This window comes from Peromyscus maniculatus, chromosome 9, assembly GCF_049852395.1.
Source record: "Peromyscus maniculatus bairdii isolate BWxNUB_F1_BW_parent chromosome 9, HU_Pman_BW_mat_3.1, whole genome shotgun sequence".
Taxonomy (NCBI): Eukaryota; Metazoa; Chordata; class Mammalia; order Rodentia; family Cricetidae; genus Peromyscus; species Peromyscus maniculatus.
The window spans coordinates 52,585,644-52,598,708 of NC_134860.1; the positions used below are offsets into that span (position 1 = coordinate 52,585,644).

The following is a 13,065-nucleotide window of genomic DNA, read 5'->3' on the forward strand; positions in this document are numbered from 1 at the left end:
TCTCGGCTTCAAGAATAATTGCTTTATTTGGCTTCCTCCTAAGGGGCTGTTACAAAGGCTCCAGGTCTGAGGGCTTCACAGGCACCTTTAGGACTGGGCAGCTCAAGGTCTACTACTCCTCATTCAGGCCCTTTTGAAATAAAACAAAGTCCAAATTAGCTCTGGGAAGGCTGGCATTCTGGGGACAGGGCATATGGAAACTGGAGTTGGAACTAGGGCACCTGAGAGATAGAGACCCTTGTGTGATCTGTTGGAAGCCCCTGTGTAGGCATGGATGTATTTCCAGGGATCAGTTTAGAAGGGGAAAGTTCTGGAGGAAAGGGCTCTTGAGTAGGCTGGAGGCAAGCTGCCTCTGTGAGATCAATGTAGCTCGTGGGATATTCTTTTCACATTTGAGTGTGAAGGTTAGGAGCCAAAATGAAGTGGGGAAAAAAAGAGCTGGTAGTTGGGGGGAATTGGAGCTAATGGGTATATATAAATTGGAGCTATCCGGGCGGTGGTGGCGCACGCCTTTAATCCCAGCACTCGGGAGGCAGAGGCAGTCGGATCTTTGTGAGTTCAAGGCCAGCCTGGGCTACAAAGCGAGTTCCAGGAAAGGTGCAAAACTATACAGAGAAACCCTGTCTCGAAAAAGCTAAAAAATAAAAAATAAAAAATTGGAGCTGCGTAGGGTTTCTGACCTCTTGATCTGGGATTCCCAGAATCACTGAAAATGAGATCACGAAGAACCTTAGAAGTCACTGGGAACTCAGCCACCCTAGCCTTCGGGGTTTTGTGGTTTGGTTAGGGAATAAACGAAATAATACTATCTGAAGGGACAGAGGAGTCATGTCTGCTGTGGGAGGTGACAAGTCAGGGCCAGGGGAGGGACCCACCTTGGCACCAATGTCACGGCTCTTGGCCCGCAGCTTGTTGACCTGGGACTCGGCGATGTCCGCCCTCTCCTCGGCCTCATCCAGCTCATGCTGCACCTTGCGGAACTTGGACAGGTTGGTGTTGGCCTGCTCCTCCTATGATCGGATAAAGGGGATGGGTGAGAAAGGACCTGGTCTCTTAGCCTTGCAGTCTTGGGGGCTGGTACCCCGTGTCCCTCTTCCAGGCTTCAACCCCAGCAGGGTCACTCACCGCCTCCTCAGCCTGGCGCTTGTAGGCCTTCACCTTCAGCTGCAGCTTGTCCACCAGGTCCTGCAGCCTCAGCAGGTTCTTCCTGTCCTCTTCTGTCTGAAGGTCAGGAGAGGGTCAGAGGTGAGAGGGCACAGTCCTAGGAGGCAGCACCCCACCCTGGCTGCTCTGGACTTCTGCATCCTCAATGCTACATTCTGAACCAATGCTACCTTCTGGACCTCACAGAATATTTGAATTTGCTTATACTTTCTCACCCAAGGAGCATCTTTTTGAGACATGGACTCTCTATGCAGCCCAGGTTAGTCTCAAACACATGATCTTTCTGTCTCAGCTTCCTGAGTATTGGGATCATAGGCATGCACCACTAAGCTCACTGGGAATGTGAATATTTTAAATAATTACATAAGGAAAAAATCCAATGAGCTAATGGGATTCCTGAAAGAATGTAGTGACCAGGGAGCAGGCTCCTGAAGGCCCCGGAACACCACATAACATAAACCCACTGGCTGCTGGCCCAGCATGTGCGGGGAGTGACTCTGGAGCTGTGAGCGTGATGGAATTTCCTGGGCTGCAATAATGGACTAACACGAACTTGATCTAGCCTCAGGACAAAGTGTGCTTGGAGGGCACAGCATGCTAGACTGAGACACACACACAAATTCTAATGGACAGTCTCACTCTACAAAGCACCACGGAAAGCTGGGTTCATATTGCCTGGGGTACCTGAAAAGTGTGGAGACTTATTTGAATGGCCCTGGTGTCTTTGGTTGCAAGCCTGGCTATAAATTTTCTTCTGGGGAAGGGCAGTGCTGGTTGAAACTGTGCCTGTCTGTGCATATCTCTTGTGGATGGACTGAGGGTGCATGTCAAGGTGGAACACGCAGGCTGTGAGGCTCAACCACTGACCTCTGGGCCAGGGGACAAGAGTTGGTCATGATAGGGCAGAGGGCAGAACATCCAGGGCTGCATGCCAACTCTGGCTGGCAAGAAGGAGCAACACCTCTCTGTTCCCTTTGGCTGCTCCTCACTGTGGCTTCATGGTGCAAGGGCTGTGACCACAGTTCTGCGCCAACCTGGTAGGTGAGCTCCTTGATGCGGCGCTCACTCTTCCTCATGCCCTTCACGGACTCCGCATTGCGCTTCTGCTCAGCCTCCAGCTCATTCTCCAGCTCCCGAACCCGGGCCTCCAGCTTCTGCAGCTGCTTCTTGCCGCCCTTGAGGGCGATCTGCTCTGCTTCGTCCAGCCGGTGCTGCAGGTCCTTGATGGTCTGCTCCATGTTCTTCTTCATGCGCTCCAGGTGGGCGCTGGTGTCCTGCTCCTTCTTCAGCTCCTCCGCCATCATGGCGGCCTGTGTATGGGAGAGGAGGCCACGTGGTCTGCTCAGGTCCTCTCGGGCTCACTGTGCAGGCTGGGGAGATGCTGGCCTGGAGTGGGTAGGCAGGGGAGGGGACTCACATCTGTGATGGCCTTCTTGGCCTTCTCCTCTGCGTTCCTACACTCCTGCACGGCCTCTTCCACCTCAGTCTGGAGCTGGGACAGGTCTGCGTCCATCTTCTTCTTCTGGTTGATGAGGCTGGTGTTCTGGGAGGAGAGTGGCAGAGCAGGAAACACTCTGGGCATCTCTGAGGGGCTCCTTCCCCTGCCACCTACTGAGCTCAGGCATGCACAGGGCACCCCCTCACCTGGGAGTGCAGCAGCTGCACCCGCTCACTGGTCTCAATCAGCTCCTGCTCTGCCAGCTTCCTGGATCGCTCGGTCTGCTCCACCACAGCCCGCAGCTCCTCCAGCTCTGCCTGAAGTAGGTTGTTGCGTCGCTCCACGATGGCGATGTTCTCCTTCAGGTCGTCATTGGCACGGACGGCATCGTCCAGCTGGATTTGAGTGTCCTGAGGATCAGCAAAATGAGCATAATAAGATAGAAAGCTGGCCTTGGTGCCTTCACAGGGCTGTCACATAGAACTGGATGTGGGTGGAAAGTCCACTGTGGTGGCTCAGGGTTGACCTGTCAGATATCTCTACAATGACTGTGTGACAAGAGAGAGCTAATGCCTCTACCATCTAATTAGCCCCTATGGGAGCTAGGCCCCTCTCTGGGGGAGGTGAAGCCCTGTTTCCAGAAGTCTCTGAGTACCTTCAGCAAACTCTGGAGGCTCTTCACTTGTTTCTGGGCCTCAGCAGCCATGCGGTTGGCATGACTGAGCTGGATCTCCATCTCATTGAGGTCTCCCTCCATCTTCTTCTTCACCCGCAGGGCCTCATTGCGGCTGCGCGTCTCTGCATCCAGGGAGGTCTGCAGGGAGTCCACCACCCGCAGGTGGTTGCGCTTGGCCTGCTCCATCTCCTCGTCCTTCTCTGCCAGCTTCCTTTCGATCTCTGCCTTGATCTGGTTGAACTCCAGCTGGGCGCGGAGGATCTTGCCCTCCTCATGCTCCAGGGAGGCCTGGAAAGGGGTGCGAGGAAAGGTTTTGCAGGCGAATTAGTCAGAGTCCAGGGCAGAAGTAGGGGTCTGTCTACAAACTCACGATACAGAAGGAGTTCGGGAATGGTATACATGGCTCAGTAATCAGGTGCAGGGAAGAAAAGGAGAGGGTGTGCACAGAGGAAAAAAAGCAAGCTGAGGAGAAGGTGATGCAGACTCCCAGCAGGGAGAGCCAGATTGGAAGACAAAAGGGAAAGTGAAATGTGTTGCCAAGGAAACCGAGGCAATCAAGCAGAGAGTGTAAAAAAACACAGGCAGGCAGAGGTGGAAAGGGGCTGAGCGGAAACAGCCTCTAAGGTGCAGTACATCAAATGTTTGCATGGAGGGAGCTGAGTGACCCTGAACTCATCCGTTGACAAATGTTTCCTGGGTGCCTGTGTATGTTTGTATGTGTCCAGCCCCCGGCCTGGACCCTGGCAATGAGCCAGGCCAGAGGAAAACAAGGTAAGGGGAGATGGGAGTGGGGACCCAAGTCTAGATCTCAGCCCCCACCCCAGCCCTGCTCCCTCCTGCACGCCCACCTCAGCCTCCTCCAGCGCAGACTGCAGCTCCAGCTTCTCGGCCTCCAGCTGCTTGCGGATCTTCTCCAGCTCATGGATGCTCTTCCCAGTGGAGCCCAGCTGCTCAGTCAGGTCTGAGATCTCCTCTGCGGGAGGCGACACACACAGGGACTCAGTCTGGAGTTTCTGTGGTCTCAATAGGGTGGGGGGTGTGTCTCTGCCTGGACTGCAGTTGGGGCCCTCAGGCATGGGGACATGACCCTTCTCCATCCTTGAGGCCCTTCCCCGCCCCTTGGCTCACACACCCTGAAGGTTCTTGTTCTCCCTCTTAAAGGTCTCCAGGTGCTCCAGTGACTCCTCATAGGCATTCTTGAGCTTGAAGAGCTCTGTGCTCAGGGAGCGCGCCTCCTTCTGGGACGACTCCAGCTCTGACTGGGACTCCTCATACTTCTGCTTCCACTCTGCCAGGATCTGTAGGGGAGGGGCACACTGCCCAGAGCTGCCCCAGGCCCCCTCCCTCCCCTGCCTCCAAGGAGACTGCCCTGGCCTTGAGCTGGCACAGACCCCACCATCACCATGCGCACTGCCCACCGCCCCACCCCGAGGCTACCTTGTCGAAATTCCTCTGCTTCTTGTCCAGGGCAGCGGCGGCGGCATTGGAGCGCTCCACGTCCACCATCAGGTCCTCGATCTCGTTCTGCAGCCTGTGCTTGGTCTTCTCCAGTGAGGAGCACTTGGCATTGACGGCCTCCACGGCCTCCTCTGCATCCTGAAGCCGCTGGGCCAGCTTCTTCCTGTCCAGGGGCAGTAGGAAGGGTGGCAGGGTAGAAAGGGATGGGGAGAATGGAGGAGGTAGAATCGGACAAGAGGAAAGCATGTGAGCCTTTCAAAAGACTCTCCTTGACAACCCAGAAGCATCCAGAAAAGTCTGAGGACTGGCTCCAGAGGCTGAGCACTTGGCAGGCAGACCTTGGTAGCTGAGCATGAAGACACAGAGCACCAGTGGAGACCATGAGCCTCCCCCTTCTTCTCGGCTGTAGCCGCCATTCCCTCCGGCACCCTACCCCAGGTGGGAATCACTCAGCCCTCAGACAAACCTTTTGTTCGTCTTATATTCGGATGAGAAACATAACGCGAGCAAAAAGCTTCCCTGAGAGGAGCAGGAGGCGGGGCTGGGGCAGGTCCCTCCTGCGCTGTCCCGCACTACCTAAGAGGCCCCTATGTGAGCTCTATGGAGCATCAGACTGGGTTGGCTGCCCAGGACTCACTTGGCTTCCTCCAGCTCCTCGGTCCTCTGGATGGCATCCGTCTCATACTTGGTCCTCCACTGGGCCACCTCTGAGTTGGCCTTGGACAGGACGCGCTGTAGCTCAGCCTTGGCCTCTGTCTCTTCCTCATACTGTTCCCGTAGCAGGTCACAGTCATGCCGGGCTGACTGCAGTGCGTGGGCCAGGGCATTCTTGGCCTGGGAGGAGGTGGGCACCAAGGAAGTGGGTCAGCTTTTTTCATAAGGTCACTCCTGGCACATCTTTACCCCAATCTCAACATGCTCCCTTGGCCACAGCTACTTCCAAGTCTCCAGTGAACCTGGAGTGGTTTCCTGCGCTAGAATGACCCTAAATAGTAAAACAGTGCCACACTGTTTACAAAGAAAGTCCTTGTGCCCATTGCCCAACAGTCCTTGCAGCAGATCTCATCATCCATTGCGTTTATAGGTGCAAACAGAGACATCAGGATGTTTCTATTTCTTGTAGAATCTATCTTATAGATTTCACCAATCTATAAGAGGTAGATTAGCATTGAGCTTTGGGATTTTGTAGGGAGGATGTTGGGTGTTTGTGCATGTGTATGGAGGCCTGAAGTCAACCTTGGGTATCATTTCAGACACTGTCCACCATATTTTTTGAGACAAAGTCTGCCTCTGAGAACTAAAGATTACCAATTTAGCTTGGACTGGCTGCCAGTCAGTCCCAGAGATCTCCCCACCTCTGCCTTCTCGGTGCTGGGATTATAAGAGTGCACCATGCCAGGCAGTGGTGGCGCAGCTGGGCCGTGGTGGCGCATGCCTTTAATCCCAACACTCAGGAGGCAAAGGCAGGAGAATCTCTGTAAGTTCGAGGCCAACCTGGTCTACAGAGTGAAATCCAGGACAGGCACCAAAACTACACAGAGAGACCCTGTCTCCAAAGGGAAAAAAAAAAAAAAAAAAAAAAAAGAGTGCCGCCGTGCCCAGCTTTTTACATAGGTGTTGGGGATTGAACTCAGGTCCAACCATCTTCATGTTTATCCGGCAAGTACTTTACTGACTCAGCTGCAGTCCTGGCCCTGGGATTTTTAAGAACTCACGCTCTTGTCTCTTTTTCACGAACTCAGTACTGGGCTAGGCGTAGGCTCCTTTCCTTCTCCACCTGTCAGATTATCTCATAATCCTAAAACCCTTTGTGCTGTCCCTGAACCCCATATCTGCACCCAAGAAGGCTGTCTCCTTAGACCAGTGGTCCTCAACCTTCCTGATGCTGAGACCCTTTAGTACAGTTCCTCATGTTGTGGTGACCCCCCCCCCAACGATAAAATTATTTTCGTTGCTACTTCAAAACTGTAATTTTGCTACGGTTATGAGTGTAATGTCAAAGTCTAATATGCAGAATATCTGATATGTAACCCCAGGGAAAAGGTCGTGGGACCCCAGAGGGGTCGGGACCCACAGGTCGAGAACTGCTGTCTTGGATAATTTCCTCTCTGCCTCTTCACCCCCCACCCCAGCGTGGCAACAGGAGAGCAAAGGGCCTCTTCTCAGGCCTGGGGAACAGATTTAAAAGACACTTGGGAAAGGCTGGGCTATTGGTTTTTTTTTTTTTTTTTTTTAGAATTTGTAGAGAATTGTGGACCAGATCAGCCTTGCTCTTAGGAAAGAGACACCAGGTTCAAGGGCAGGTGGTGCATGCCATGCTTGGGCCAGGCAGGGTCCAGGCCTCACCTTGACCTCCTCCTCCAGCTGCCTCTTGAGGTCCTCCAGCTGCTGGGTGTAGGTGAGCTTGCCTCGGGTCAGCTGGGAAATCAGCGCCTCCTTCTCATCCAGCTGCCGGGACAGCTCCCCTGGGGAGGCACCAAGGTACCTTCAACCCCTCCCCACCCTCAACCTGTCCCCCAACCCTTAGGCTCCATTCTCTGGAGGCACTGTGGGCCCATGAGGGGCATGTACACCCAAGGTGGGGTGGCTCAGGAGGTTGGGCTGGTGGCGCTCCAGCCCCGGGCTCACCGTTCTCTGTCTGCAGCTTGGCCCGCTGGCTGGTGAGGTCATTGACTGAACGCTGAGTCTCCTCAGCCTTGCTCCGATGCTCATTCATCTGGTCTTCCAAGGTCCGGCACATCTTCTCCAGGTTAGCCTGAGAGAGGAGGGAGTAGAGCAGGAAGGGAGTAAAATGGAGTGAGGATGGCAACTGAAGAAGAAATGGAGAGGGACCCATGGGAAGGAAGGGGGCAACCATACAACAGCATAGAGGGAGGAGGAAGACAATGAGCAGCCAAGGAAGAAGACAGGAGCCGGAGGCAGATGGAGGGAACTAGAGAGGGAGGCAGCCGAGAGGGCCCACCTTGGCCTTGATGATCTGCTCCATGTTGGAGGTGACATCATCCAGCTCCAGCTTGAACTCGCTCTTCTCCTTCTCCAGCTTCTGCTTCACTCGCTGCAGGTTGTCGATCTGCTCCCCCAGCTCGGCCACACTGTCGGCGTGCTTCTTGCGCAGGGCCGCGGCTGTGGCCTCGTGCTGCAGGGTGGCCTCCTCCAGGTCCCGCCGCATCTTCTGGAACTCGGCCTCGCGCTTCTTGTTCATCTCGATCTGCACGGACGTGGCCCCTCCGGCCTCCTCCAGCCTCTCGCTGATCTCCTCCAGCTCTCGGGACAGGTCTGAGCGCAGCTTCTCCACCTTGGCCCTGGCTGTGCGCTCGGCCTCCAGTTCCTCCTCCAGCTCCTCGATGCGGGCCTGGCCGGGGACACGGAGGATCAGCAGACCTGCTTCCTGGACCCCTCCGTGGAGGCCCCCCCCCCCGCCCCAGGGACACGGAGGATCAGACCTGCTTCCTGGACCCCTCCGTGGAGGCCTCCCGCCCCGCCTCCTGGACCCCTCCGTGGAGGCCCCCGCCCCAGGGCTCTAAAGGCCCCCTGGACTACGGAGAACAGCAAGTAAGTGTGATGTGTTACTGGAGAGGTGGACATAGAAGGATTGGGGGAAGGGGTCTAGTCAGTTTTTCTTTAGGCTTGAGCATTGCACGCTCTCTTTATTAGAAGAAAACAGATCCCTCCGAGAAGGACAAAGAAATTTGTGTTTCCTGGGCTTTTCCAAGCAGTTTAGCGGCAAGAGTCTAACTAACTGAGAAAACCACTCCTGTTTGATAAAATGGCTGAAGTCCTAACTCAGTGCCTGCTAAAGAGGAAAGAACCATAAAGGCTGAAGGAACTTTAAAAGTCACCAGATGACAGGGTGGACATGGGGACCGAGAGGTGATTGCTTGACTGGACAGAGCTGAGACAGAAAGCCAGGAGTTCTGCCCTCCAGACCTGGTTTTTTCCCCCAGGGTCTCTTCTTTCATGGATCATATAAGCCCCTCTTGCAGGGAGACCTGTGCATTGCGTCCCCTCTCCTGGACACACAGTTCCCGTGATGCAGGAACAGCATACGCTGGAGAGGATGCAGGGACGCACAGCTGCGGTCCCCCACCTTACCTGAAGCTCTTTGAGCTTCTTCTGCAGCTGGCTCCCCAGGGCCTGCTCATCCTCAATCCTGGCATTGAGTGCATTTAACTCGAAGTCCTTCCTGCAGGGAGGACAGGGGGTGGGTGGGGTCAGAGGTCAGGAAGGCACCTGGAGTATCCACCAGAGATCAGAGACTGGAAAACAAATGAAGTGCGGGGGCGGGGGGGGGGGGGGGGGGATACTTCCCAGAGTGATTTAGGTTACCCAAAGAGTAACACCTGCTGTCCGATTCAAGTCCAGTAAGACCGTAATGGGAAAAGCCCTGAGGCAGAGTGGCAGGGCTGGCCTCTATGGGACTGTCCCCTCTACGGAACCGTCCCCACTTTAGGCCATGTTTTCTCATCTGTGAAGGGAGGAGACTATTTCAAAGACACGTGTGTGTGTGTGTGTGTGTGTGTGTGTGTGTGTGTGTGGTGTGTATGTGGTGTGTACTGGTGGTCTTTAACTTGTCACTGTTAGTTTAGGCAAGTCATAGCCTCTTTTTTTAAAAAAACTGGGGTATATACATTGTACAGAGCCCAGGATTTCATAAAGATAGCGTCTTACGCCTATGCCATGTACTTTGATCACACTCGCCTCCTTCTCAACGCATTGACCTTCCTGAGCTATCTCTTTGGTAAAGTCGGACTACATCATCTTTATAAGGAGACTGAGGAGGGGCTAGGGAGCCGGCTCAGCCATTGAGAGTACTGCTCTTCCAGAGGAAGTAAGATGTTCTCAGCCTTCATATCGGGCAGCCCACCACCACCACCAGCAGCTGTGACTCCAGCTCCAGGGGATCTGACGCCCTCTTCTCACCTCTGGGGGCACTACAGTCACATGTACAAACTCACACACACACACACACACACACACACACACACACACACAATTAAAAATCAAATATTAAAAAAGGAGGTTGAAGAATCACTCACTAGGACCATCTATCCACTCAACAAAGTCTGTGCCTAGGGAAGTGTGAAAACTCCTGTGCAAATACAAGTTGAAGTATGCGAAGACCCTCAAATGTGAAAACATGTTTTCGTAACTCACTATTAACCAAGTCTGTGTGTGCACCTTTTGGAAGGTCTTACAATAAAGACTGGGACTAGAAGTTACCTAGAAAGAAGAAATGGCCCAACCCTTTCATTTTTTTGGAAACAGCAGAGCCATTTCTTTGTGGTTCAATTTGCTTTCTGCAGAAAAACCCAAAGGAGACTTTCCTGGGAGGCTTTTGTGTACAGCCTTCCTCCCTGTCCAACTGTGTGCTCACAAAGAAAGCAAGCTTTTATTTTCGCCTTTCCTAAGGGCCTGAGGGATCCAAGCAAGACTCTTTGCCAGGGAGGACCGTGGGGCCTTAATGTGCACAGGAAAGTACTCTTCCTGAAGGTCTTTGCCCTCAGTCTGAGCATCCACCGCCTCTTAGCATGGCCCCTGGGTCAGCTTGTCCTGTCCTGAGCTGAGCCGGGCTGAGAAGAAGGAGCCACAGCAGTGAGGGAACACCATACTTTTTAAGTTTCTCGTCCAGCTGCTGCTTGTCATTCTCCAGGTCCATGATGCTCTCCTGGGTCAGCTTCAGGTCACCCTCTAGCTTCCGCTTTGCTCGCTCCAGGTCCATGCGCACCTTCTTCTCCTGCTCCAGGGATCCCTCCAGCTGGCGGAGAGAAGGACCAGCTATGTGCCATGAGGTAGAGCATCCTGACCTGGGTTTTGTTACTCTACACTTTGGAAATCCTTGGGAAATCGAGGACTCTGGAAACTTCCCTAGGAAGGACCAGTGTTCCCAGGGAACCATGAGAGAGTCTTGAACGGAGGGATTGCTCAATAGATATTTGATGAATGAATGAAATTGGGATAAGATTCCAAAGCTATAATCATTCATTCAGCATCCTGTAAGTACCTACTGGTTCCGGGCTCTGTGCGGGGGTACTGAAGACACAACACTGAGTAAACTCAAGTTCCCATCTGAAGGGAGCTCTTAGTCCTGCGACCGAGACAGATACTTAAGTTATTAGGGCCGAATGATAGGGATTTGATGGATATATACACATACGAGGGGGCAATGGCCACTCAGGATCAGACTCTGCCAAGATCCTCCTCAAAGAGGCTCACGGTTTACCAAAGAGATTTATAATGCTCTCAGGAGATAATCCTCTAAACGCTATGGTCAAAGGTAGAGTTACGTGGGTTTAAATTTTAAACTTTAAAGCTTAAGTTAAAGAAAAAAAAGCTCTGTTACTGATCAGAACAGTAAGATTGGATACATTATTTGAAGTTGATAACCCTCATGCTTTTTATCCCCCAGTTTTATTCTGGGAAGATATCAGCAGAAAAAAAACACTTTCCACTATCCTCCAACACTGCCCCCCAAAAAACACACACACACTCACACTCACACACACACACACACACTCACACACACACACACACACACTCACACATACCCCTCAACACAGATGGACATGCTACATCAAAGCCTGTTACGCCCTGTCTACTTACATCATCCACCTGCTGCTCCAGCTTGACCTTGGCCTTGGTCAGAGTGTTGACCTTGTCTTCCTCGGCCTGAAGGTCATCCAGGGCCTGCTGGTGGGCCTCTTGCAGAGCTTTCTTCTCCTTGGTCAGCTTGGCGATGATCTCGTCCAGCCCAGCCATCTCCTCTGTTAGATTTTTAACCTGCCAAGCAAACAAAAATTCCCTTAAGTCAAAGGACACCACCTGGGGACACCTAGAAGGACCTCCACGATGCAACAAGGGTCACACTGTGGTTTGGATCCCGAGGAAGCTGGCCTTACCTTGTTCTCTGTGGCATGCTTCTCCTTCTCCACCTTGGCCAGTGTCAGCTCCAGGTCGTCAATGTCCCTTTTGAGCTCCGAGCACTCATCCTCCAGCTTGCGTTTCTTGGCAGTGAGCTCTGCGTTCATCTCCTCCTCGTCCTCCAGCCTCTCGGTCATCTCCTTCACCTTGGCCTCCAGCTGGATCTTGTTCTTGATCAGCTGGTCACAGCGCTCCTCTGCATCAGCCAGGTTATCTTGTTCCTGGGGCCAAGGTACAGAAAGGGAGGCTGGTCTAAGGACCTGTCCTTGTCCTCACAGGCGGCGGTGGAAGGGAGAGGTGCATCACCCAGATAGGAGGGGGACCCCAGCTTATTTTCAGGTGAGAAGAGCCTCAGGAAGGTAGGAAGGGGGGTTAGGATGGTATGACTTGGGAGCACTGGGTAGAGGCAGATTTAGGATGGTATGGCTTGGGAGCACTGGGGAGGGAGGATTTAGGATGGTATGGGTGGGAGCGCTGGGCAGAGGGGGATTTAGGATGGTATGGATGGGAGCACTGGGCAAAGGGGGATTTAGGATGGTATGGATGGGAGCACTGGGCAAAGGGGGATTTAGAATGGTATGGATGGGAGCACTGGGGAGGGGGATTTAGGATGGTATGGATGGGAGCACTGGGGAGGGAGGATTTAGGATGGTATGGCTTGGGAGCACTGAGGAGAGGAGCAGAGGAGGAAACACAAAGTCTTCACAGGGCTTCTAGTTTCCTTGCTTGAAGAAATTGCATTTGCTGACGTCACACACTGTGAATGTTAACCTATAAGACAGGCAGCTTGATTCCTGTCTAAGGATGAAGGAATTTAGGCTCAAGGAAGATTTATAGTTTCCCCTAGGACCAATCTCTCTGTGTCTCTCTCTGTCCATGTCTCTCTGTCTGTGTCTCTCTCTTTCTCTCTCTGTGTGTGTGGGGAGCTAACAAGGGCCGCGTAGCTCACCGCCTGCACTTGGAGCTGCAGGTCGTTCTTCTCCTGCAGCAGGGACACCATCTTCTCCTCCAGCTCCTTCCGCCGAGCCTCAGACTTCTCCAGCGCATCTTTGACTCGCCCAAACTCTTCCTTCATGTTGGCCATCTCCTTCTCCGTCTCCGCGCTCTTCAGCAGTGGCTTGATCTTGAAGTAGAGCTTCATCCATGGCCAATTCTTGACCCCCATGAAGGCCCGGATGTTCCACTGGATTATCAGCAGGGAGTCTCTGCAGGTACAGTGAGAGGAATGGTGTGAGAACCACCCCTGTTCCTTCCCATCTGAAACCCTTCGTCCTAGGTAAATCCCCCTTTCCTTTTCTATCTCACCCTCCCCGGGGCCTTCAAATGCTAAGGACCCTCTTGCGGTCATGAGGTCCCTTCCTAATGGTTTCTTCTGATGAGCCCACCAAGTCTTTCCCTTGACACTGTCATT

The 13,065-nt window shown here is 53.3% G+C and overlaps 1 protein-coding gene and 2 long non-coding RNA genes across 4 annotated transcripts in view; 2 read left to right on the forward strand and 1 right to left on the reverse strand.

The window, feature by feature from the left end:
* Window positions 1-13,065, reverse strand: part of LOC102927451 (myosin-7) — a 20,931-nt gene continuing 7,866 nt past the window's right edge. Inside the window, exons 20-38 of the mRNA XM_076545010.1 lie at window positions 12,604-12,859; window positions 11,633-11,875; window positions 11,337-11,513; window positions 10,346-10,491; window positions 8,829-8,919; window positions 7,699-8,088; window positions 7,365-7,491; window positions 7,083-7,201; window positions 5,374-5,570; window positions 4,716-4,899; window positions 4,411-4,576; window positions 4,127-4,251; window positions 3,258-3,566; window positions 2,809-3,012; window positions 2,582-2,707; window positions 2,199-2,474; window positions 1,126-1,221; window positions 876-1,010; window positions 1-130 (exon numbers count right to left, since the gene is read on the reverse strand). Coding sequence (XP_076401125.1) covers window positions 113-130; window positions 876-1,010; window positions 1,126-1,221; window positions 2,199-2,474; window positions 2,582-2,707; window positions 2,809-3,012; window positions 3,258-3,566; window positions 4,127-4,251; window positions 4,411-4,576; window positions 4,716-4,899; window positions 5,374-5,570; window positions 7,083-7,201; window positions 7,365-7,491; window positions 7,699-8,088; window positions 8,829-8,919; window positions 10,346-10,491; window positions 11,337-11,513; window positions 11,633-11,875; window positions 12,604-12,859 — 3,385 coding nt within the window. The 3' untranslated portion in view covers window positions 1-112. The remainder of the gene's footprint in view (window positions 131-875; window positions 1,011-1,125; window positions 1,222-2,198; window positions 2,475-2,581; window positions 2,708-2,808; window positions 3,013-3,257; window positions 3,567-4,126; window positions 4,252-4,410; window positions 4,577-4,715; window positions 4,900-5,373; window positions 5,571-7,082; window positions 7,202-7,364; window positions 7,492-7,698; window positions 8,089-8,828; window positions 8,920-10,345; window positions 10,492-11,336; window positions 11,514-11,632; window positions 11,876-12,603; window positions 12,860-13,065) is intronic.
* On the forward strand, window positions 4,899-7,488 carry LOC143267383 (uncharacterized). 2 transcript variants are annotated; one of them, XR_013042405.1, is made up of 3 exons: window positions 4,899-5,174; window positions 6,973-7,217; window positions 7,381-7,488. It is a non-coding gene; the product is annotated as an uncharacterized LOC143267383 (long non-coding RNA). The 2 variants fall into 2 exon arrangements; XR_013042406.1 differs by having other exon boundaries at window positions 6,982-7,217.
* LOC143267382 (uncharacterized) overlaps window positions 12,795-13,065 on the forward strand; it is a 16,342-nt gene continuing 16,071 nt past the window's right edge. Inside the window, exon 1 of the long non-coding RNA XR_013042404.1 lies at window positions 12,795-12,930. This is a non-coding gene — a long non-coding RNA (uncharacterized LOC143267382). The remainder of the gene's footprint in view (window positions 12,931-13,065) is intronic.